The 25,861-nt window shown below is 41.2% G+C and overlaps 2 protein-coding genes across 3 annotated transcripts; one reads left to right on the top strand and one right to left on the bottom strand.

Moving 5' to 3' along the window:
- The first annotated feature begins 342 nt into the window (after positions 1 to 342).
- LOC120719189 (CDK5 and ABL1 enzyme substrate 2-like) lies at positions 343 to 12,187 on the top strand. Of its 2 annotated transcripts, XM_040008214.1 has the most exons (9): positions 345 to 1,045; positions 1,760 to 1,852; positions 4,004 to 4,081; positions 4,234 to 4,333; positions 5,160 to 5,343; positions 5,436 to 5,533; positions 8,519 to 8,625; positions 8,768 to 8,972; positions 10,478 to 12,187. In XM_040008214.1, exons 1-9 carry the CDS (start codon positions 510 to 512, stop codon positions 10,616 to 10,618), a joined length of 1,542 nt encoding a protein of 513 aa, XP_039864148.1. In that variant the 5' UTR covers positions 345 to 509; the 3' UTR covers positions 10,619 to 12,187. The 2 variants fall into 2 exon arrangements, with proteins under 2 accessions (XP_039864149.1, XP_039864148.1); XM_040008215.1 differs by lacking the exon at positions 4,004 to 4,081 and having other exon boundaries at positions 343 to 1,045.
- A 352-nt stretch (positions 12,188 to 12,539) lies between these two features.
- Positions 12,540 to 25,788, bottom strand: LOC120719191 (proteasomal ubiquitin receptor ADRM1-like). Its single transcript, XM_040008216.1, has 10 exons — positions 23,943 to 25,788; positions 22,069 to 22,326; positions 21,871 to 21,987; positions 20,811 to 20,934; positions 20,623 to 20,709; positions 20,419 to 20,524; positions 18,632 to 18,873; positions 17,181 to 17,338; positions 16,729 to 16,831; positions 12,540 to 12,888 (listed from the first exon to the last, which is right to left on the bottom strand). The coding sequence occupies exons 1-10, from the start codon at positions 24,144 to 24,146 to the stop codon at positions 12,785 to 12,787; spliced, it is 1,503 nt and encodes a 500-aa protein (XP_039864150.1). The 5' UTR covers positions 24,147 to 25,788; the 3' UTR covers positions 12,540 to 12,784.
- Between the last annotated feature and the right edge of the window lie 73 nt (positions 25,789 to 25,861).

The raw sequence follows: 25,861 nt of genomic DNA, 5'->3' as shown, positions 1-25,861 counted from the left end.
TTGAAATTATTTAAATGCAACTGGAGCCTTCAGGTGGATTTGGCAATTCTATTCAGGCCCTTCGTTTAATATTATTAATAAAATGTGTTACCATGTTTTGATGTGAAAAAACACTCACCCACCTTTGATTACATTGAACACATTTTTTTTTTTTTTTAAAAAGAAGATTGTTAGATCAATTCATTAGTTTTTAGACCTTGATGCCCTCGGACTGAAAAATATTTATGCATATTCTGATTGATATAACTGATATAATTGATTAGTTGTCATATATAAAAGCCATTGAATATTTCCTTTGTTACTAGCCCCCTTCCCACTATAACATTACAGCCAACCAGGTACAAGAAACTAGAATATTTTGGTGACTATATCCAATCCCCTACCAGTATTTACACGATTTAATTTGCATAATCACCCTCAAAGCCAATCAGCAAACAGAGAGGTGGGGCAAATATGCTCTTACCGGTTTCGCTTTGCCTTTTCGTTCAACTGCCACATTTCAAACTAGAATGGCGACCGCTCTCTGCGGTCTACAGTCCACTGGCAGTAAATCGGCAAAGACTCACCAAGACCAGCGCAGGAAAGCGAAGGACTCCCGGCGAAGACAGGCTGCTCTGCTGTTTCTCAGTAATATCTCACTCGACGGACGACCCCAGTGTCAACCTAGCGATGGAAATGTCGACCAGAAAGCCGCTGAGGAGCCCCGACCCAGGGACAGAGACTGCGGTGCCGCTGTTGTGCCCCAGCCGTCGGATAGTCAAGGACCGGTCGCCCAGGTGACAGACCTCGCCGCAAGCGGTAGTGGCTCATCCTCCAGTTTCCCAGGGGTGGTCGGTCCGGGTGGACCTTCTTTGGTAATGTCCGGGCCAGGTGCTGTTGGAGCTAACGAGGTATTTTTGGATAGTACCAGTGCGGCCGAGACGCTAACCCCAGACACTCCTCTTTCTCCCGTCCCGACCGGACACCCGCACTGCTCCCGTGTCAAGTCAACGCCCGCCGCGCTCAGTCCCGTCGGTGCCGGTAATTCTCTGGATTCACGGCAGAGGTGAGCACATTAGTGATTTATGTGTCAACATGGGCCTTTAAACGGGGCTACTGACTTCCGTAAGAGACGGCACCAGCTGGTATCTTCAGGGGAAGTCACTTTGATTTTAATGGGTTCCAGCATTTTCGGTATTATTAGCTATCAGTAGGTCTAAATGTTAAACACGAGCACTTAAATCAGGGTTATGTCTCTGTAATCTGGTCAAAACTGTTCATTTGTGTCCTGAATTAAAACGATAATGTAACATGTTCTATATTCATGTCAGAAGTTGGGAATTCCTTTGCTACGCCAGATAAAAACAATCAACAAAACATATGACATGACAAAACAGAAGCTGAAGTAAAATAAAGGAACCCATTATTATTTTTTTAATGTATATAAAATATAATAATAAAAGTGTGAATATAATATAATCATAATCGCAACAGAAGTCTGTATTAAAAGCTATATGTAATACGAAGAGGAACAGAATGAATAAAAGTCTAAAGGTAATTTTTTAATTTCAATAGAACAAATAACGTGAAATAGCTCAGTACATGAAATAAAGCACATTTGTTATCACTCTGTGGTGAAAATACTCCAAATAATTCGCCTTTACCTCCAAACCTATAAGGCAAAGAGATTTGTGATTACAGTGAAAGTCCTAACACGTGCACACTCTTTGTTTGGGTTATATTGTGAAAGCATTATTAATTCAAGTGGTGTTTTAATCAGGCTGAGGAATGTCTCTGGCTCACCGGGACCCAAAGTGCCAAAGAAAGTCCACTTCATCAAGAGTATGAGGCAATACGATACCCGAGGATCCAGGTGAGTCTCAGAGCAGTGTTTGTACACATATTTCCACCCAGATTTTAGCAGAGGAATGTAAAAAAAAAAATGCAGAAAAATCTGTCTGTTTAATTTTTAAATAGGCCTTAAATATAGCAGCGTTGTACTCCTCTGTAATAAGCTGCTTATCTGGTGCACAAGCTGCAGAGGAATAACAGGGATACAGCTGCAGAGTTGTGATTGCTAAAGTGAATTTAATCACCCCTGGAAGCTTAGCAAAAGCCAAAAGAGGTGCAGTGTGGAAATGTAACACCCCATTACGGCAACAGTAAGGTAACCCAGAGGGGGCCAGGGAAATGAAATGCCACACTGCTGGCAGCTGGTTGACCACAACAGCGAAAAAATAAATATTCTATCTGTAAACTTCGGCACAAACATGTCAAATAATTATTTTTTTTAATCTATTATCTTACTCCCCATTTGCCATCCAACATCCACTGTCTACTTCATATCCATCCCCACATGCATATATATGTGTGTTCAGTGTTTTCTGCTGGTGCGTGCAAACCAATGACAATCCCAAACTGTCCCACAGGTTTGGCTTTCTGTTTCAGTTTGAGGCAGACACACATTGCGTGTTACTTCCTGAGCTGAAGGGAAGCTCTCATTTAGAGTTTATACCATAAGGTAATTAGCACTAATAGAAGTCAGTGTTGTAATACTGTCCCCCCCCCCCCCCCCCACAAGAGATTTGGTATCTCTCCGAGGGTCAGCCGGGCTGCGTGTTTACAGCTGAGTGTTGGCAGTGGCTGCTGACTGTATGTTATTGATGTTTTTTTGTGGGGAGCTGTTTTTAGTACGTACTGGTTGTGGTGCTGCTCAGTAGATCAGTCTGTTTGTCTGCATTTCTGTCAGCACAGAGGAGTCCTCGTGAGTGTTTACTGTGTTTGCTGGTTGCCTGTTCCTGGTTTGAATGAATCCAGCTGTAGTTTCAGCCCCTTGTGTATTACCAATACATTCGAGTTGCACAGAGGTTTATGCACTATATATAAGAAGAAACACAGAATCAGCTGATCTGAGTTACAAGCCCCAAAATACATAGAAGTTGGTCAAAATGGCACTTTTTAGGTCGCCTTAATGTTTCTGCAACCCTCATATTGTACCAGAGATGGCTGAAAAACACATTTAAGGTCTGTTAAAGTTTGAGCATCGATATCTTGGGATATTATAATGTCAAGAGCAGAACCACTCTAGTTATATGTATAAATATAAAGATTTGTGTAATGTAGAATAACAGAAACAAGCCGTGCGTTGGATGTTTTATCTGTTTTCTCATATTTCACTGGAGAAAACTTTAGAAGCTGTTTTTAGGGTGAACTTCTCAAAGGTCAAATCATCATGCGGGAAAGGTGGCAGCTGAAAATCATTCCACTGAAAATCAATCAGTGGCTCCCACCTGACTCCCTCATAACCAGCTGTAAAATAGAACGAAAATCACCAATATTCAGAGTTATGGACTCGCAAAGTATAGAAGTGTGGGTCTATTAGCCAAAGGCTTAGGCTTCAGACTACCAATACATGTTTCAGTCATTTTTTTTTTCCCAATGCTGGCTCTATGAGATGTCACTGAGAGCAGATATCTCTCTACTCACATGGATCTTGCCTTTCAAACACTCTCATTTACTAGGGGCAACCATTCAGAAGAATGCTGTCTCACAGGGAGCTAAATCAGCTTGTTTCAGTAAGATAAATAGGGATTATTTTCAACTGTGAATCACACAAAGCGCTCTAGTAGAGCCTAAGGACAAAATATGGAGCTGGAAATGAGCAGAACACGTCCTCTTTAAAATATTAATTGAATATTTGCAGAGTTGATGTTATTAAAGCAAAGAAAACGCTCACAGTATTGGCATACCTGTGGTTTTTATGCCCTGAAAAAACGGATTGTGATCCAGATTTTATGAATACCTCTGTGACTTGAATGTAATGGTTCCCTCCTCCTGCTTTAGGTTGTTGTCGAGAGCTGTGTAGCTTTAGTACTGACAAGCACAGAAGCGGCTGTGTGACTGATTTTGCCGTCGCTGCAGCTGATGAGTGTTCGTGTAGCTGCAGAGTAGTGGTGACTGTAGCTGTTGCTTGTAGACTGACACACCATCTGTTTTGTCTGCCTGTACTTGTTGTGTCCTGCAGGATCATGCTGATTTGTGCCAAGCGGTCGCTTTACGCTGCTTTCTCAGTGCTGCCCTATGGAGAGAGTTCAAATATCAGGTACAAAGAAAGCACCATCCCAAGCAGAGAGCACCCATCCTTCACTTTTATGTTTCCATCCTCCTCCTGTTTGATCCATATCATTCTCAAAAGGGCAGCGAGTGTGCAGGAGTGGGTGGAACGGTCACATAAATGTGTCTTTTCGTGAACAGTGACCCTAAGCTGGAGGCTCAGAGGCAAAGACTCTCCTCGGTGGTGGCTGCTGATCTGCTTCCTTCTCTGGAAGGTGTGGAGATGGGTGCCTGTGGAAAGGTGAGTGCCAGCCTGATGTACTGCGATACCTACAGTATACACACGATTGAAGCTCTGCTTGTGCTGTGACTCATACTCATCTGAGACTAGCACACTGTAACTTGCCACTGAAGACTTGTGCACGATATTAAAAACATACCAGACATTGAGTAGATCACTAGATCAGAGGTGGACACATTTTTATTTTCCAGAGCACTTTATTAACTAAATTATGTAAACTCCATGAAACTGGTAGACATATCAGGTTATTTTTTCTGGGTGAAAGTGTTTCCTGCACATAAAGAATTTTTTTTCCTCAATATGGAAAAAAGGGCTGCAACTTTGTGTTTTAATCTGAAGAATTTTGCCTGACTCAAAATGAGCTTATATTGGGTGACCATGCATATAAGCACGGTGCATGTTTACTGCTAATTCTGGATATTTGATAAACATAAAAATCTGTTTTATGCTTGAGTAAATGAGCGCTCTAGCTGTTAAACCTGAATAAATATCAGGTCGGAGTCATTACAGTCAGTTGCCTCGAGATTCATGAACATAGTGCTGCCTTGTATTGATTTTTAATTTATTTCATTTATTTATGTATTTTTGGGACTGGGAGTGGACGTCGGGGACCAAACTGTGATGATTTGCAGGCGGCTTCTATCCTTCGAGCTGTACTTTGCTCATCTGTGCAGTATATTCAGAGTTTGTGAAAACTGGATTGCCCTTTTTTGGGGGGGAATTAGACGAGCAGATTGTTGTTTGGTTTCTTTGTGTTTGTTTGTTTTTATTGTAACTAAATATACTGATGAAAAGGTAGATACTTGACTGTCTCGTTATTCCTCAGACGGTGTCCTACGCTCAGTTTCTTTATCCAACCAATGCCTTGGTGAGACAAAAGAGCGGTGGCAGCAGCAGCGGTGGTCCACCAGATAGCTGCACAGCCCAGACCCCTCAGTCACGTTTCCGAGGCAACGGGCAGAAGGGCTTCACCCCTGCTCGTCTGAACAACAGCGCGGCACAGGACCCATGTATGAAGCTTACATCTGCATCTTGATCCTAACTGACCGGAGCCGTAATTATTCACTCATTTCTGTGTGTGTGTGTGTGTGTTTGATTTCAGATGTGGAGGAGGTGGTGGAATATGACCCCAACCTGCTCAGTGACCCTCAGTGGCCCTGCGGGAGACACAAGCGGGTTCTCATATTTGCATCATACGTGGTGAGCGAGGCTGCAGCTCTTACTTTCATTATCAGCTAGTCGGGGAGTTATTTATCAGATCGCAGCAGATGAAACCAAGCAAAACAAAAAGAAACTCGGGGTTGTTTTTTTTTCTCATCTTACCAGCTAACTAATAAACACCGAAACACAGGTTTATAATAGAGGTGGTGTTCGTTCATCATCGGTTCGTCTGTGGTGTTGTTTTTGCCATCAAAACTCAACTAATTTTAACTGAGGAAATAGCATCCATGTCTCATTCACATTTTGTGTTTTATACCAGACCTCAGTGCAACTCACCAGTTCATCCACTCTGAAATAAGGCATTTACCACCCCTCCTGCTTCCCTTTAAGCCATCTTCATTCTTATTGGCTGTCCTTCCTCTGGTGGGTGGGCCAGAGGTGTTAATATTGGAAATCTTTGGAGAATTCTCTGCAAATTTGGCTGTAGGAGTCCCAGGAGGAAAAAAACGCTCAAAAACTTTTTAAGTGTTTCTTTTTTTAATCAGCTTAGACCTGTGATAGTTATAATTGCATTTTTATGTCCCTATCCCCACTGAAATTATAGGAACTTTAGATAATGCTTAAAAGTAAGTTCCCAGAGGAGTTCCAAGGCTTCTGTGCTCACAGCCTGAGCTGAGTGCCTGTTTTAGCAAACTAGAGATATTCTCTCCCTTGGACATCATATAAAAAAACCTTCTGAGCATACGCCACCTTGTTCCATTAAATCATCTGCAGCATGTGACAGAAACTAAAAGGTCCAAAATCTAAAAATGTTCGGCTGATAACCTCATAGCAGTTACAAACGAGAGCAAATGCTGACTGGAGCTGAGGCTGTTAAATGTTTAACTCTGTATCTGTATTGCTGGGGATGAGAGAAATCTGATTTTTACAGTGAGGTTTGTCCTCGAAGGAGGCGCTTTCTCTGCCATGTGAATGGATAACCAGGTTACTAACAGGTTACTACCTTTCCACAAATGCAATACAAAAGACTGCAGACATGGAAAGTAACAGTGGAGCAAACACAGAATGACAACACAGAAAAGTAAATGTTTGTGTGCACGTTTGTTCTTACGACTCAATCCAAAACTCCCAGATGTCTGCAGAAGTCTCCCAAAGCATTTCTTACTTAAAAAAGCATCAGAGGATATAAAAAAAAATCCAAAATAGTTTCCCTCGTGTTTTTGTATCAGATTCCAGTCTGCCACAAGTCATTTCACATCCAAAAACTTGAAATGGGATTGTTGCAGCAGTGGATTGTGTTTGCAGGAGGCTGCTCAATATGTTTTTGTGCAGTTTCATTCAGCACCACCACACCCAGAGCAAACACTGTACATGCTGCTAGCTATAGAAGCTAACCCGCCTGTTAGTTTCTAACAAGAGATGACTTCTGCAAATAGCTACATAAATAAACTGGGATCCAGGTGGGGCTCAGTTGATGAATTTGTTATTAATCTTTGCTGGAAAGTAATGAAAAATATATACAATGAGAAATGATTCAAGGCACGGCTGTTCCTCTGGTTTTCCATGATGCTGTGGGCCGTGATTGTACACAGTGTTACATATTAAAAAATAACGTCATGTCTGGAAATTTATTTTATTTTAATAGAGTTAATATATTCACTGAAGCATGCAAAACGCTACCTTCATAATATAGTTACAGAGTTACAGGCCCTCAGATTAGACACAGAGTGGTTGAGATTTGGCATTTTATTATTTTTATTTACCTTTTTTAAGTATATTTGAGCCCCATGACTTCATAAATACAGTAGATATCTACATGAAAATTTTCAAAGCAGAAAAAAACAATCACGTTGTCTAATTATACCAACACAGAGGGAATCACGACTAGGAGATCAACCTGACACTTAAAAAGAAGACATTTCATGTGACATAACCTATTATTGGCCAATTATTAATCCCATGATATGACCGTGAGATGACCCTGAAAGTCTACCCAAAATGCACTTTTTAAAGTGTTCTTCAGTAAATTATTAGAAACCAGATCAAACATCCAGGGTACCAATGCTTGTTTCTGTTCTCAGCATCACAGATATTAAGTTGCTATTAGCAAAAGTAACACCAGACTTATAATCACATTGGCTAAAATATCATGCACCTTGAATTATTTATTTATTGTAATTTTCAGTAGTTTCCAGGAAAAAGTATTAATGAATGTATGAAATGACCCCCACTTGGAGTCAGATGAGTGATTCTGAGAGGGTCAGCTGATTTTATCTTATTCTGTTTTTTGTTTTTTGTGTTTTTTTTTTTAATTGAATGACCCACATTTGATTTTATATATAAGGGCAGATGTTATACTGACAGGACTGCACAGATTCATGTTAAAGGTTTTTTCCATGTGACTGGAGACATGATGATACACAGGTCATAAATATCCCCACACTTTCATTTTAGTCTCTAAAGCTTGGCTGCTGGAAGTTTAATATGACGGTAAATGTATGACAGTCAAAAAAAGCACAACAGGGCTTCTTTGATAGTCTTAAAATGAGCTTATTGAGTCGTACAGAAGCTCAAAGTGTAGACGACTGTGATGGAAAAGCTCCCGTCCTCTCACTCTCTGCTCTGTTATGTGTCCTCAGGCTTACAGTAACCATGTTTTCTACAGCAGGTGTGAACTTTTCTCCGTGTCCTCTGTGACCGAGTTTCTCTGAGTTTCCCTGGTTCTTTGTCTCGCCCCATCTGTCCTCCTTTGTTTCAGAAATCAGGACAGGCCAGTTTCATTTGCCTTGTAAATTGTTGTAAAGCAGTTCTGCAGTCATGTTGAAGAGTAAATAAACCCTTTATCTCCAGTTCACATGATTTTATTGTTCCTCAGCTGACTGCGTCACTCGTCTCTGACCTCCAGCATGAGTGTGCTGGTGAAGCAGTCCTTATCAACACAAGCAAAGCTGAAACGCTTTACTGCGGCTGTTATTCCTGGCAGTTCCATATTGACACGGCGGTTTTGTTTTTCCATCTCTGCAGACGACGGTCATTGAATACGTGAAACCATCTGACCTGAAGAAGGACATGAATGAGACTTTCAAGGAGAAGTTTCCCCACATTAAACTGACACTGAGCAAGATAAGAAGGTGCCGATTTCTCACATTCCTCTCTGATTTTCAGAGTTTGAGCCTTTTAAAGATTCGGCCTCGGTCTGTAATCTGGTTCAGAGTGTACACACAATACGCCCTTCTTAGAAAACTGATGAGTGTGACTTCTCACCTCCTCTAGCCTGAAGAGAGAGATGAGGGCCGTGAGCGAGGAGTGCGGCCTCCAGCCGGTGACCATAGCAATGGCTTTTGTTTACTTTGAGAAGCTGGTGCTGCAGGGACGCCTCAACAAGCAGAACAGGAAGCTGGTGGCGGCGGCGTGCGTGCTGCTGGCTGCAAAGATCAGCAGCGATCTGAGAAAGCCAGAAGTTAAACAGCTGATTGATGTGAGTAAAGTTTCCACTCAGAAAACAAAACAGGATGTGTTTAAATGTAACTACCTACCTTTCTCTTCGCGCTCAACTAGTGTGCAGTGTAGTGCTAAAACCAGACTTTAACTGACCCACAATCATATAATGCAGTGTATTCTTCAGGACCAACAGTTGGGAGAAACAGAACAGTTTTTACAATAATATAAACTCAGCTCTGCAGAACATCTGCAGTCTCAAAAAAGACTAAAACCTGTAGATTTTCTTTCACTTAGTTTTTCTAAACTCTTAATATTCATTTGAGTTAACGAAAATGTTTTATAATAGCGAGTTTTAAGTCAACTGTAATAATCGTGGTCTGCATACTGCCAGCTTTCAGTTGAACTTTTTATTAATGTAAGCTAGCTGTGGATAGCAGATGAAAACATCAGTGTTATGACTTCTATTGTCATTTTTAACTGTAAGAAGAAACTAATCATTAGTGAAGGTTCAGTTCACTACATTTACTTTACAGGTGGTGAACGGGCCTGCGGGTCCAGTCAGCTGGACCCAAGAACCTTTTCACTGGTTTGGTGTAATAACAGGCATGTAGTGCCATTAAACTAAAAAAAAATGAAGAAACGTGCACTGCTCTCAAAAAACCCAACACATTTCAAAACCTTATTCGGTGTAAAGTCGGCAAACTAAGTCCCGACTGTGGAGGCAGAATTGTTGAAGTAACTTTAGGTTTAACCCTGTTCTCAGTGTTACATGTTTGGCTCATGTCTTACTGTTATTCCCAAGATCAGTACGTACAAAATCTACGCCTACCAGCCAAAAAGTTCTTTGGAAAATGGTGTCGCCTTTCATGGAAGATCAGACCTCAGTTCAAACATAGGCTCCTAATTTTTCCTGTTAGCAGAGGGTCATTTTAAAACACTTTTATCTTTCTGTGAACCTTAATACTGTGAAATAGGGCAACTAAATCTTGCACTTACTGACCTTTTATATGAATTTTTCAAGGAGGCTAGTTTGAATCCTGTCTTTCTATTTGATCTGAGAGAACAGTGCTGAAACTGTCTCAGTGTCACTGTTTTAGGAACGCATCACTGTGTCGATGCTTATAAAATATGCATCCAACAGGAGGAAAGGCGAGGAATAAATCTGTTTTTTGATTGATGCTCAACAGAAAGAGATCTAAAGCTGTGCACTGAGGTCCGCAAACTGTTTGTTAGAGATCTGATTGGTCAGTAATTGGTGGTTTCTTACAGGCTGAACTCTTATGTTGAACAAAATATGCTTAAAAATAAGTTACCATGACAATGAACCACCTTCATAACACTAAAGAAAACTCAGGGTTGAACCTGAAGTTAGCTTAATAATATGGAGTCCTGCTTCATGGTGCAGGTCTATTTAATAACAAAAAAAGAAAAGAAAAAGATATCACAGATCATTTAAGTCAACTGTTGGCATGGACAAAGCAACAGGACAAATCATCACCACCTGTTTCTTCCTCTGTTTTTTTTCTCTCCGTGGACGAGCAGAAGCTGGAGGAGCGTTTCCGCATAAACAGACGCGAACTGATTCCTCTGGAGTTCCCGGTACTGGTTGCCTTGGAGATGGGACTATATCTTCCCGAGAGCAAGGTCATGCCGCACTACCGAAGGCTGGTACAGCAAGGTTAGACCGGACGTGGCGGAGTAGGACGTGCACACGTGTGGCGTGTCGACCAGTTTATAAGCTGTGGTGTTTGAAATAAATACTTGTGGTACTATTTATTGTTGCTGTACATTAACTAGGTTACACTCAGACTTGATGGCATGTGTTTCTCTCCCTGAATGTCTTTTTGTAGGTGTGACGTTCTCATGTTGATCCAGTCATGAGCTCTATGTTAGAGATGTTCACTGAGCACATTAATGGTGCTTTTATTTTGGTTTCTTGTGGGTTTTTAGGATGCCACCCTGTTTTAACGTCTTTGTAAAGGTACGCTGTTGTGTGTGTGTGTGTGTGTGTGTGTGTGTTTGTAAAAAAAGAAAAAAAAAACTCATGTGCACCTTTCTTGTTACTATACAGACTGTATAGTATTTATTGTAAAAGACATATTGCTGATTTCTTTTTTTAAATGCCTTGTAAACCCACTGTGACGCTGAAGCATTTTTAGCAATGAGCCTGAAACATGACACTGTAGATCGTAAGTGGGAAACATCTTTTCGGGGAGAAGTGGCCTTTAATTTGTTTACGTCCATTCGATATTTGTACTGTATGTCTCACAATTATCCAGCCAAACTCTCGTATTTACCGCGAATAGTAAGAAAACATCAGACTCCTGTGGCAGCTCTGTGTTCTGACTTTGGTGTTGGTCGTGCTTGTATCCAGTATTTCCACTGTGCTGTGGTGTCACATGCAGAGAAACAGGATGATGGAAGTTTCTTATTTATAGTAAACTTTTTTTTTTTTTTTTTTCCTCTTGTTGTTTTTGTTTCGTGTCATTACCCAGGGATATGTTTTGTAAAATGCACTGGTTAGTTATCTTTTAATTCTCAGGAATTCTTACTTTTTCTTTTTTGGTGCAGTCACACTATGGAAAAAGGGTTGGAACAAACTATGTAAAATGACCTTGAGAACGTTGCGTCAAAGACATTTTTCAGGCTTGCAGCCACTCAGTTTCCGTCTTCAAAGAAACTTTGAGTTGCAAACAGTCTGTTAGCAAATGAATGATGTCAATTATATGCAATCAGTTTGTGATAATGTGGGAATTAACTGTGATTAAATTGGCAAAAATCACAAATCTGATGCCATCTGTTGGATCTACACAAAAATTCACATGAACTGTTTTTATTGAGAGTCCAGCCAGGATCGCGTAGATTTAAAGGATGTAGTTGCGTGTCCTGTTCCACTCACTGGTGCAAAATGACTCTGCCAACATGTTGCAATCAGTCTGTGTGTTTACCAGTGAGACAGGAATTATTTGCAAACCTCGAGCGAGTCTAAATTTAGAGACTTGCTTCTTTAGAAAAGGTGACCTGCAGTTGAAAGCGGTGGCCCAGATGTTGAGGGTGTAGCGCGCCGAACCTCTCTCCAAAAGTTGAACATCGGAGGTTGTCAACCTATTTTACTCTAGTGCGACTGAGCCGTTAATCTTTTGTAAAGTCAAACCCAAAGACGCCGTAGCGATCATCACTGGAAGATTGTGGTGTTTTCATTGTGACTCCATGAATAGATGAACCGGACGGTAGAAACGCGTCAAGTACAGACAAAAAGTGCCTGAAATCACAGCGGCAGTGAAATTGTTAATGATCGAAGTGACATTTCTTTGTCTTTCTGTGGTTGATCTTTAAATGTTGGTCTTGTCTGGGAAAGATAATCTGTCTTCTTACTTAATGGTGATTCAGTTTACTGTGTTTGCCTGATGTGATTAAATTAAAAAAAGTGTTCAAAATAACCGATGTGCAGAAAATGTACGGTTGTTGTCGAATTGTTGGATGATCATTGTGTGTTTACACTGTTCTGTAAAATGAATGTTTTTAAAATATATTTTAAGACACTGAAAAATTAAGTTTGACTTGTCTTCTTGGCTACTAAAACAAAAACAGTCAGACACTAACAAGTGTTTCTATTATTTTTACTGTTCCCTCATGTCTGGACAGGATAGGCTAGTAGCTGACATGCAGGTGGAGTACATGTTCACCCAGTTACATCAGTAGATATTAATTCAACACAGCACTATCAGCTGGGAGTCACACTTTCTACTACATCAACCACAATCTTTACCCTTGAGGTGTGGCGGGAATAAAACTGCAGCTAAGCAGCAAAATAAATACATTAAATAATAATATTTCTTAAAAGAGCGCTCAGTCCAGACTCATGTCTTCATCGTCGTCTTTCTTGTCTTTGGAGTCGCCATCCTGATCAGACTTTGTCTCCGTCTCCATGGCTTTAGCAAAAGCCTCCACATCTGGAAAGAATAAAGGAGCAGAATTCAAAGCTGGAGCTTAAGTTATCATGTAGTTAGCTGAGCAGGTTAACCTGGAAGCAATTTCTCATCCACAGTTTAAAGAGTTTTTCTCCACTAAAGTTAAAACAATTACATTTCAAATTTTACCTGGACAGAAAATAATTTCTGTTAGCATTTAACACGTTTCGTTTCAAAACTTCACACAGATGCAAACAATTTTATTTGTTTACTACAAAATTGTAATCTATCGCTGGTTCTTACTGCAACGTTAGTGTCGAAGCATTTTAATATTGTGGCGTTAAGAAGGATTTAAAACAAGTACAGTGTTATTAAAATATAATTAAACTGATTTTATTCAATCAAATATTTAAGTGTAAAATAAATCACAAACTCCAAAGTCTGTCAACTAACATCAACCCAGGTGAAATGTTGTTAAGAATATATAAAGTAGCATAATTTGCAAAAATTAAGCTGTCAAAGTTTGGTCTAAACTTAAAACGAAACTTTTTATTAAAAATAAAACCTACAGCTATTCATGGATTATTGCTAATGTAATATTTGCCTTGGTGTACTAAGGCCCAGTTTCAGCTCCTTTGCGTTTCTTTGTTGATCAAAGGCTGATTGTTAAAGTTTTTCAAATGATCAATCACATTAGCACAGCTGCTGAACTGATTAAAGCAGGATTAAATCAGACTGTCATCGACATCACTAATCTTAAGTAAAACAGAATTGAAGCATTCTTGTTCCAACAATTTGCGACTGTTCCATGTGGGGACTCAACACAAAGGAAACGTCAGATTTCATACGACACTGTGTACGAACAGAAGCTGGAGGTGCACAGCGAAGTACATGCTGCTCAGCGGGCAGCTTCATTAAATCATACGCATGAGAGAGATTTTTTCTGGCACGCTCCTGCACAGAAAGGCTTTCATCTTTCATTCCAGTATTACAATTTAGGCCTTGCAGGAATGTGGCAGTTTCTACTGAGGCTGAGTGACGCACATTTCATCATTACAGGGCGAGCAGGAGGCCCCGCGCGGACGTCAGCGTGCCCTCTGATTTGTTGCGACACATAAATGGACCAACTATGCGTCTGTCATTCAGGCAGATTAAAATATATATATATATATATATATATATACTTCTGCATGTGTGCCCACCTGCATGGAAAACTAAACTCAGCCTAAGAAGAAGAAACTGAAAAAAAATGTTTTTAACGATATACTAAAACCCATAAAGAAAACTTCTGGACTTCACTTTTGAAGCATAAGTGTTAGTATCCTGGCCGCCCTCCACTCAACGTTGATTCCTCACAGTCAGAGGTGACCATATTTTGTAGAGAAGGTGGTCTCCTAAGCCTCAAGGCTGGTTTAAATTTTTATTACTTGTTTTAAGAGTCTCACTGGTTTGGCGCCACCCTCTTGAGCAGCCCTAAAATCCTCCCAGAGCCCTGATGCTACATTACAAACCTACTGCTCTTAGACATTCACAGAGCCAAGCTCCAAAGCGAACGATGCAACAGAACAACCTGCTCAGTCACTAATTCACTTTAAAACACAGTCTTCCGCCCACAAAGACAGCATTTGATAAGCTCCCCAGTACCCTTAATGTCAAGTTTGAACCTCTCAGTATATCAATAAAACATGTAGATTTGCGTCCATTAGAATAGCTTCTAATGGCTTTTTTAACGTCCGTGTAGCACGTTGGTGAGCTGAGCTTGTTTTAGATGTGCTGTAGAAATAAACTTTGACCTGACTTGTAAATAAAAAAAACTAAGCACAAGCTTATTGGACAGGCTCTGTCGCACAGCAGATACAGTGGTATGCAAAAGTTTGGGCACCCCTGATAATTTTCATGTTTTTCCTTCATAAATCGTTGGTTGTTTGGATCAGCAATTTCATTTAAATATATCATATAGCAGATGAACACAATGAAATTTGAGAAGTGAAATGAAGTTTATAGGATTTACAGAAAGTGTGCAATAGTTACTTAAACTAAATTAGGCAGGTGCATAAATTTGGGCACCCTTGTTGTTTTATTGATTTGAATACCTTTAGCACTAATTATTGAAACATAGAATTTATTTGGTAAGCTCACTGACCCTTAACCTACATACACAGGTAAATCCAGTCATGACAAATGGTATTTAGGGCGGCCAATTGCAAGTTTTTCTCCTCTTTGCATCTTCTCTCGAGAGTGGCTACATGGGAGCCTCAAAACAACTCTCAAATGACCTGAAAACTAAGATTGTTCAACATCATGGTTTAGGGGAAGGATCCAAAAAGCTCCATCCATCCATCCATTCGCTTCCGCTTATCCTTTTCAGGGTCGCGGGGGGCGCTGGAGCCTATCCCAGCTGTCATAGGGCGAAAGGCGGGGTACACCCTGGACAGGTCGCCAGTCTGTCGCAGGGCTAACACATAGGGACAGACAACCATTCACACTCACATTCACTCGCACATTCACACCTAGTGGCAATTTGGATTATCCAATTAACCTATCCCCACAAGCTGCATGTCTTTGGACGGTGGGAGGAAGCCGGAGTACCCGGAGAGAACCCACGCAAACACGGGGAGAACATGCAAACTCCACACAGAAAGACCCCGGCCTGATGTTGGAATTGAACTCAGGACCTTCTTGCTGTGCGGCAACAGTGCTAACCACCGTGCCACCGTGCTGCCCTCCAAATCCAAAAAGCTATCTCGGAGATTTCAGCTGTCAGTTTCCATTGTGAGGAACACAGTGAGGAAATGGAAGACCACAGGGACAGTTCTAGTTAAGGCCGGAAGTGACAGGTCAAGGAAAATCTTACATAAGCAGAGGTGAAGGATGGCGAGAACAGTCATAGTCAACCCACACACCAGCTCCAAAGACCTGCAACATTATCTTGCTGCAGATGGTGTCACTATGCATTGTTCAACTATTCAGCGCACTTTGCACAAGGAGATGCTGTATGGGAGAGTGATGCAGAGGAAGCCTTTTCTGCGCACATGCCACAAACAGAGTCGCTTGAGGTATGATTAAGCACATTTGGACAAGCCAGCTTCATTTTGGAATAAGGTGCTGTGGACTGATGAAACTAAAACTGAGTTATTTGGGTATAACAAGAGGCGGTATGCATGGTGGAAAAAGACCACAGCAGGCTGTCCATGCTCAGAAACCATCAAACCTGACTGAACTGGAGATGTTTTGTAAAGACGAAAGGTCCAAAATCCCTTCACCCAGAATCCAGACTCTCATTGGAAGCGATCAGAAGTGTTTGGAGGCTAAATGTCAACTAAATGTTGATGTAATTTTTCTGTTAGGGTGCCCAAATTTATGTACCTGCCTAATTTAGTTGAAGTTACTATTGCACACTTTCTGTAAATCCTATAAATTTCATTTCACTTCTCAAATACCATTGTGTTCATCTGTTATATGATATATTTAAATGAAATTGCTGATCCAAACAACCAACGATTTATGAAGGAAAATCATGAAAATTATCAGGGGTGCCCTAACTTTTGCACACCACTGTAGATGTCAGTATTTGTCGATGTGAAAACAATCGAGGCCACAAACAGCAGTAAGCATGATTTTTATGCTGTCACGTTTTAACATCGCAACGTGCGAGTCTGTGTGGACTGAAACAGGTTTGGAGCGTCCGCTAGGACAGCTGCATGCCGTTCTGCAAACTTTTCAGTGTTAGTGCGTTTTAAAAATCGTCTCACTTGCTGCACATTATTAAATGTTTCTTACATTTCACGGCTGACAAAACGTAATGTTGCCGTTGACCTTTAAGTTTTGCAGAGCTGAAACAATCAGGTACAGCGTCTCTGCGCGACATGAGCCAACACTGACCTCCTTTGTTAGCAGCGTCGACGGCCTCTGCAGGCAAGCCAAACTGGTTCATTAGAGGCCCCAGCTGCCCGGACGCCAGAGCGCTGCTGAACATGCTCATAGCCTGCAGAGAGACCATAAATACCAACAATAAGGACAAATGCCACTACAAGATGCTAAATGCCAACAACCTGGATACTCTTAAACACACCGTATCTCAGTTCAGATGAAATTTCTGAAATCAAGGATAATAAAATATTTAGGTTTAATAGGAAAATGTGTGCATTTATCAGCCTGAAACTGCTACAGGTGCAACAAATGTGGATATAATATGACACAGCATAAACCAAACACTATAATAAAAGAAGAACAAAGCTACAGCAGTTTTAAATGACAAATGAGGAAACTGTATCACTTTGAAGGGAGCAGTCAGTTCCTCTCTGTTAAAAAAAAAAACTATACAGGACATCCACCTGCTGAAACTGAGGTGAGCTCAGCGTGTTTTGCAGCTCCTCTGAGCTCTGAGGCAGGGACTCTCCGGAGGGCAGATAGGGCATCAGCCTCTGCTGAACCTCAGGATTGGCCAAGATGGGAGCCATGATCTCAGGCGTCAGGACGCTCGCGAGGTCCACTGCGGGCAACAAAGACCCACACTGACTGGTTAATGCAAACAACAACATTATCATTCATATTTCAAACATACGAGACACAAAAATCACTTTTTTCAAGCACAGTTAGATGCAAGTGAATCTGTAATCTGTAATTCTGAGCCTCAGTGAGATTATTGCTGCTTTAGATCATGAGGTTTCTTTCTGACTTAAGGGTAATAATTCAGTCATCTGTGCCGTAGCGCCATAGAAAATCTTTATTAATGGAGCTTAAACGGTCAAACGATGGAGCTCTCAAAGGGCTTTATGATCTCAGTCACTATGGTTAATTTAGTAAAATTATGATTGAAATTAAAGTTAAAAGGGAAGATAAAGCAGGCTGTGCTTCAGGTCGTGACTACTTTTACTTCTTTGTGTTCCTCAGTTACAAAGTCAGATAAAATCTTCGTCTGAGATGTTTAGTGGTGGCTGTGAGATCACCTGTATGTCGAGTCAGGTTTTGACGTTATCTCTGAGGGTGGATCTGACTGATCCCTAAAGTATATTCTGCTTTACTGTCCTTATGAAGTCCACAAGAATACAGGTTTAAGGCCTGGATGCTGATTGTTGCTGTTTTTCTGAGCTTTTTGTTAAAAACAAATATGAAGCAATGTGCTGGGAGTGAATCAAACAGTAAGTTAGGAAGTCATCATCTGAGAGAACCTTGGTTCATTCACCAACTAATAACCATTTAACCCCCACAGCCTATCTAAGCATTGCACTGACCAGAACCACAGTGCACCCAGCTTCTAAAGGCCCAATAGGTGACGCTATCAGGTCAATATGGACCAGACCTCTAAGGAATGTTTCCAGCCCCAACCTGGTGCTAGCAATTTGTATCTAATAAAATGTCTAATGAGGGCATATTGTGCAATTTTTCTTATAAAACTTAATTCAATATCACACACTGTCTTTGGCCCTTTTCTTCCTCTGCCATCTTACTTTTTGTATATTAATCTGTCAGCACATCAGCAGGAAGCTGTGCCTAATGTAGCACAGCACAATGAAATTTAATCAAAACAGCGACAGCCTGCAGAATTTTCAGGGGATTCGTGCTCCTGCAGCAAACTGAATTATAATGCAAAAATTACGCAGAATTAGCGACACTGTTGTGATCACAGTCTTAATTATTTGCCACTTAATTAGTGAAGATTTCACTAATTAGGTCTAATTATTCATTTACTTTCAGATTTGTTGTTTTTTTTAAAATAAATAACAAATCTCAGTTTTGAGGAGAACAAAGTTCAATTTTCCTGAAGCTTCCATCAAATCCTCACCTCCCTGGCTGCTGGCAGGTACGTTCATGGTGGCCAGGATGCTCTGCAGGTCTCTCAGCTGGATGGGCTGCGTGGGGTTGGCTGCTGCTGCCGCCACGGAGGACACAGCAGGGGTGGAGGGGGTGGTGGCTGTTGGGGAGGCCGCTGAGGTGGCAGAGGGAGTGATGGGAGTGGTGGGAACCTGGGAGGAGCCGAGCCGACTAGCAGCGGAGGTAGAGGTTGGGGTGACGGCTGTGGACGGACTGTGGATGGAAATGTTTAGCAAAACATTATGTAAAATCACAACCCCTAACCCTTCACCAGAGGTTGTTTGGTTTCCCTGATTTATAAATCATGGCAATCCTCCTGGCCCTTAACAGCGTACACTACATTACTCTGTTTGTGTCGGGGGACCCGATCTTTGGGGTGGACCAATTTTTGGCGCAGCATGTTTTGGGGTTTGAAAGCCACAGAGATGCTATGTTTAGAGAAAATGCGTCTCAAATGTTCCGATACTCCTGACACATAAGGGATCACTAAGGGTTTTCGCTTCGGTAGCAGTCCTTCTTTCCTGGATCGGCTGGAGCTTTCTTTATGCTCCTTCTCAGCTTTGACAAACGTCCAGCTGGGATAACCACATGTACTCAGGGCCTTCTTGATGTGACGTTCTTCTGCTTCCCTGGCCGCTCTGTCTGCGGGGATGGTGTTCGCTCTGTGTTGAAGCATCCTGATGACACCCAGTTTGTGCTCCAGTGGCTGATGAGAGTCAAACCTTAAATACTGATCCATCTTTGTTGGTTTACAGTACACATCAACTTTTAAATGTCCCCGATTACTGATGGAAATCTCAGTATAAGAAGGCTAACCTGCCATTTTTTATATCCTCCCTGGTGAACTTGATGTGTTGGTCCACTGAGCTAATGTGATCCGTGAATTGTGGTACGTCCTTGGATTTGATTTTGATCAATGGTCTTTTATTGTAAAGCACTTTGTGATTTTTATTTTTGAAAAGTGCTATATAAATACATTTTACTTACTTACTTTCTTACTTATCAGTGGTTGTTGATCAATGGTCATGACAATTTGCATATTAATGATCAAGGAACTGACCTCACAGCCTGTTGTTCGCCAGTGGTGCTAGTTTCAGTCATTATGCAAAGGTACTGTTTTATAAGGCTGGGAAAACCTGCAGTCAGCAGAGACTGAAGAAGTCAACTGGATGAGTGATGAAACATTTCTCCCATTGAAAAAGCTGCATACAGATGAACAGAATCAACTTTTTGGGATTTTGGAAATAATCATATCAGTTGGAGCTCAGAGCTTCTCTGGAAGAAAACTCATGACTCATTACAAACTGACTCAGTATTCTACTAAACTCAAAGAAGGATTTAGCTTTCAGGTTGCAAAGCAAAAGTAAAAATGCATTCTTTTTCATGACCAGCAGGTGGCGACTTAGCGTTGAAGTATATAAAAAAAATGACTCCTCACTTTACCTCTGACCTTAGTGATTTTAATCTCAGTGTCAGAAAAGTCAGAAAAGTCAAAATCGCTCGCTCTAAAGGATTCAAAAGGGGAACTTGCTAATCATTGGGTGATAGCTCCATATCTATGTCCATCTTTTATATACAGTTCATGGCTAAACTGTTATTTTTAAGGTTATAGTTAACATTTGAGCTCTGCTGTACTGATGCTAAAACCTTCTCTTTCATAGCTTCCCTTTTATTGGAACTTCTCATTTTATCTTGTTTTCCACCTCAAAAATATTCTGGAATCCTTCAATATATTTAACAGAAATGTAAATAAGACACCTCGTGGAGGAGTTGCTGGCTGCAGGAACGCTGCTGCTGCTGCTGCTGCTGCTGCTACTTCCAAGAAGGTTGGCCAAGCCTGGACCAGCCAGTGTCCCGAGACCACCTGTCAATCACACAAACAGAGCTCAGCATCTCACCGACTATTGTTAATGAGATGTTTTCACGTTGTTAGCTTGTGGACTCAGTCATGAAGGTACTCACCAATCCCTCCCAGTCCAGTTGGTCCAATAAGCTGCATCAGCTGGTTGTGGCTCATGTTGCCCAGAAGGCTCTGCAGGCCACCCTCACCTTTACATGCAAGCAGAGAAGACAGGTGACACCCATGAAGGTGAGACAGTTCAGCTTCTTACCCACGACAGGTTTAAACTACGACACAGCGTGTTTGTTACCTCCGAGCGCAGACAGATCGTGTCCTCCGCTGCCGCCGCTGCCGAGAGCACCGGGCATGGGCGGGTTGTTAAGATACTCGTTCACTTTGCGGCAGTACTCGTCATCCTTATCAGTCTTTGGCTCCTGAGATCAGAAAAACAAAATGCCAGGGTTACTGAACATTAACATTTTGAGGTGTAAAGCAGAACAAACCTTATTATTGCAATACACAAAAACAAAAGATCGTGAATGTTGTTTTTTTGCTTTGTTTTTATCCTTTGTATCCTCTCATTTCCTCTAAACGTCTGCCAAAGGCATCCGGGTCTGTTTAAGCAGTCAACAGAAAGCTACCTGTCCTATGACTTCAGCTTGAATGGGAATACTGCTCACGCTGGAAACTGAAAATCCCTTCCAAGGGAAACTTGGCCTACTACCAAAGAGTGCTGGATCTGAACCAGAAGCAGGAAGATTTGTTATCGGCTTACGTGAAAGGAAGGTGACAGAAACGAGGTGGATTCTTATGTGTAAAAATCAGTCAAATCTGATTTTCAAATCTTTCTTTTTCACTCACTTTTACACCTCTCTGCATTTAATCGTTAGTTATCATTAATCTCTGCCTCTCTTCCACAGCCTGTCTTTGTCCTGCCTTCCTCCCCTCACCCTCAAACGCTCATGGCAGAAGGCTGATTGTTGGGGTTTTCTCTGTATTATTGTAGGATCTAGACAATATAAAGGGTGTTGAGGCAACTGTTGCTGATTGTTGGTTGTTGTTGTGATTTGGCACTAAATAAATAAAACAGAATTTTAAAAATTGACAATTGAACTGATTTTCCATGTAATGACCCAGGGGCCAGTTATATGGACAGCACAACAGATGAACCAGTTTTTGTCTGCTTGGTTTGAAGTGAACCGGGATGTCATGAGATGATTCTCCTGAATCTTCTTCAATTTAGTGAAAGATTCAGGAGAAAAGTCAGTAACCTTTCGGTAAGAAATAATTATATTTAGCTTGAATAAAAAGAGAAAACATGCTGGGAAACAAAGGATTAGTAAACAGACGAGTCTGGAGCAGCTGCATACCTGCATCCAGAAGAAGAGTCTTTTGGAGCCAGCTTTGAATTTCAGCACATAGACTCGTCCGGTAGTGCACTGATTCACCCGTTTGAACTCGCAGTCATCAGGAAAGATGATCAGGTCCTAAATTGGCAAATGGAAATGACTGCTGTGATATTAAGAAATTCAAACACCAGTTAACCTCATCCGGATGGCGTTACCTACATCGTCCACGTTCCCGGTGGTCCGATCCTTCCAGCAGAAATGGATGAGGGAGTCGTCCGTCTGTTGGATGTAGACCTGACCTTTACGCTTGTCAGGTGTCACCGTGCTGCCCTTCATGGTCATCTTACCGGCACGAAACTCCACCAGGTACTTACTGGAGGAGCCGCGGGACCCAGACACCATGCTGGGGAACAACGCTCCAGAGGCCATGATGATGACGATGATAAGCACTGACTGGTTTACAGCTGCTTTAGTGACCTAAATATTAGAATAAAATAACATATAATTATGTTATGGTCCACAATCTTATTCGCTGTGCTTATAATGAGTCAAATAATAATCTTCTCAGATTTTATGACTCTATGATCCTTTCTTTGTAACATCTGTTTGTCTGCAGCAGATAAGATGATCACAGCAGTACAGATTACATAATATATTTGTTTTTTCTCATTTGTTTTTTTTATATTTCATCCTTTTGATTAGCTATTTTGTGACTTTGCATTCAAACTAAACTCAACCTTCTCTGTTTATCATGAACATTGAGGCGATGCATCACGTTGCACAGCACACCCAGCCTCTCTGTATCGACGAGGTCTGGTCGCCGACCATCTAACTCCATCTTCTTACCCACGCTACAACAAGAAGTCTCTATAAACTTTGTTTGTACTTTAAGTGAAGCTTCACATTCAAGCACAGCAGAAGGGAAAGCAGCTTCAATCTCTGTTTTCTAGCATCACACTAAAAATATTAGTTCTGATCTGTCCATCATAAAATGAAAATGACACCAAACTTCACACTCGTTCCTTTTATGAGAGGCTTTTATATGCAAGGAGCAGCTCTATTTACTTTGAACCCTCTAAGCACTCTTCTCCCTGTTCACAAATGACAGCACCTCAGAAGGGCTGTCTGCAGATTGTGATGTTTGCGATGACACGATGGTCATGAGTCTGATGACCTCTTCCAACCTCCCCACTCTGGTAGGCGCTACAGATCAGTCTACACCAAAGCGAGGTTTGGAGATAGTCCTACTTCTTCATTATTCCATCCACTTTGTGTGGCGAACTGACTGCACAAAAGCTGCAGAGCATGATGCTACCACCACCATGCTTGACAGCTTACATAGTCTGAAAGTCTCACCTTTATTCCTACAAACACACCTCTCTCATTTTTTTGATTGGCAACCTTTTCAGTCAATTTTCTGTCCTTATTCTGATTTCCATCAGGTAGGATATTTTTTCTCCTTACCTAGAGTCCTTGAAATTATAAAATATTCTCGGCAATATATTATCAGCATAAATTCTCACATTTTAGAGCAGGTAAATGTTTGATAGTTCTGACTGAGACAATACCTGAAAGCTAAATCCATTTGTGGGATTTGTTCTGAAGTATAATCATTGCAGCTTTATAACACACACCCTGCTCATGCATTGGATGAAACGCTGTGTAACCACGATGGAGACTAGTATTACCCAGCATTTACAATCATCGCAGACCTTCATTCTGGTCTGCATTTGGATTTTTGAAGCCTAACAGCCAATTTAATGTAAACTTGTCATTGTGTTAGAAGCATTAAGGATTAACACATCTCTGCTACATCATCGTGATCACTGTAAATCTAACTAAGACTGTGGTTTAGATGCATATTTGATAATGTAACTGGAGTTAAACCACTGCTTCCATAACAACAACAGGGACAGGAGCAGCCTCCAGCCCCTCACAGATGACTCTGCATCCCGCAGCCCGTCCTAAGCTACGTGAGGTCGAGCCCGGGCTGTGGCTCTAAATTCACACACAGTGAAAATAAACCTGTTCCCGTAGTCCACGTTACCAAATTCAAACATTTACATGTAAAGAAATAAGATGTTTTTACTCACGCTTCTCTCTGAAATATCGTTCGGCCGCAGAAAGGTCGGGCTCGGCGTCGGCAACTTTGATTGGCTGAGCGGTGGCGGTGCTTCGCTGTGATTGGTGGAATCATGTGTCAATAAGGTGGACTTTAAATCCGCTGCGCATGTTTGGTAGAGATAACACGAGCCACTCGTTTTACGTATCAAACCTGCAGGTTTGGAGATTTTCATACGTTTACTGAGCTCAGCAAAACATTTTCCAGTTACAGTCTGATGAATCGACAAAGATCTTGTGGAATAAAGTCACTCTGAAAGCAGGAAAAATATATTAAAGGAAAGTATTTTGAGTGATTAGGGCTCCATGCCATAACTTCTACTTCTGCCTATAGTGAACCCAAGGTGCGCAGATCCCATTAAACTAGAGCTGGGAGGTCAGAAACTCTGATATATCCAGCTTTAAAATAAAATGCAGGCTTCAGGTTTGGCATTTAGCAAGTGGATGACAATAATATTATTGGATGCAACTTTGCCAACTGCCTCTGAGTAAATCTTGAGAGGATGAAAGGAAGCTGAAGGCTGTAATTATGGTCTTACGTGATAGTCTTCTTGCACATCTGTAATTATGGTTAATATGAAGGCAACAACTTCAGCTGCAGCTCGGTTTTTGACACACACCATCTTTGCCTTTGCCTGAAATAGAAAAATAAATAGCTTTCTATCTATTTTAGGCATAGGATTAAGAAGCAAGTGAACTCACACTTTACTTGAACCTTCGCCCACTTTCTTCACATTAATGGGCTAAAAGCCAGAAGCCAGAAAAGTAAATATGGGCCAGGATAAAAACGGAAATTAGCTGCAAAGTTTTGAACCACTTAAGAATAATCACCTTTGCATTTCATTGCTTTAATATTACACGCAGCACATAGGAGCCTGTATCACTGGCTCATGTGAGCAGCCCCACCGTGTGCGTTATTGTTTAATAAAGCTGGTGTGCTACAAATTTTAGTTTTCATGATGCAATAAATGTGTAAAACTGTTTTGTTTTGTCTCTAAATACTTAAAGATTCACATTTTTTGGGCGCTGCACAGCACTACAATAAATGGTGGGTTTAACAAATGTATTGACTCATCTGTCTAGGAATTTGAAATTTTTAAACACAGCCCAGAGGTCTCAGAGGCCCGGAATTAAATGTTTTCTTCTTGTTTCAGCTGCTCCCTTTACGGGTTGCCAGAGCGGATCATCTGCCTCCATCTCACCTTATTTGTAGCGTCCTCCCATGTTGCATCAACCCTCTGAAATCCTCCTTCACTACATCCATTAATCTTCTCTGAGGTCTTCCTGTCTGCCAGCTCCATATTCAGCATTCTTTCTTTAGTATACCCACCATCCCTCCTCTGCACATGTCCAAACCATCTCTAACTTTGTCTCCAAACTGCTCGACCTGAACTGTCTCTCTGATGTTCTCATTTCTAATCCTGTCCACTCTCTCAGTGCAAATCTTAATCTCTTCAGGTCTGCCTCCTGTCTTTCATCACTACCATCTTGTAAACCTTCCCTTTCATGCTATCCTTCTGTCACAAACCATGTGCTCCACCCTCCCTGCACTAATTTCTTCACCGTTCATGTACTGTGTTACTTTGGATGGTTAAGCTAGGCACTTAAACTCATCTACCTTCCCTGCCTCTGCTCCTTGCATTATTCTCTTTTGCCTCTGCTGATGTTTATTCCTCTTCTCTATAAAGCATCCATAGCGCTCCAGGGTCTCTCCCACCTGCTTGCTACTCTTACTACATATCACAGCATCATCTACAAACATCAATACCAAAATCAATACCAGTACACTTCTTTTCCACTATTAAATAAAACTAAAAATGGCCTTGAATCTTTTTTAAATTGTTAATTAAAAGACAAAAATGAGAAGTAGTGTCGTGTGGTGGTTATGACA

The sequence above is a fragment of the Simochromis diagramma genome, unplaced genomic scaffold (genome assembly GCF_900408965.1).
Source record: "Simochromis diagramma unplaced genomic scaffold, fSimDia1.1 OVJJ01000545.1, whole genome shotgun sequence".
Classification (NCBI taxonomy): Eukaryota; Metazoa; Chordata; class Actinopteri; order Cichliformes; family Cichlidae; genus Simochromis; species Simochromis diagramma.
This window is presented reverse-complemented; position numbering and strand designations above follow the sequence as displayed.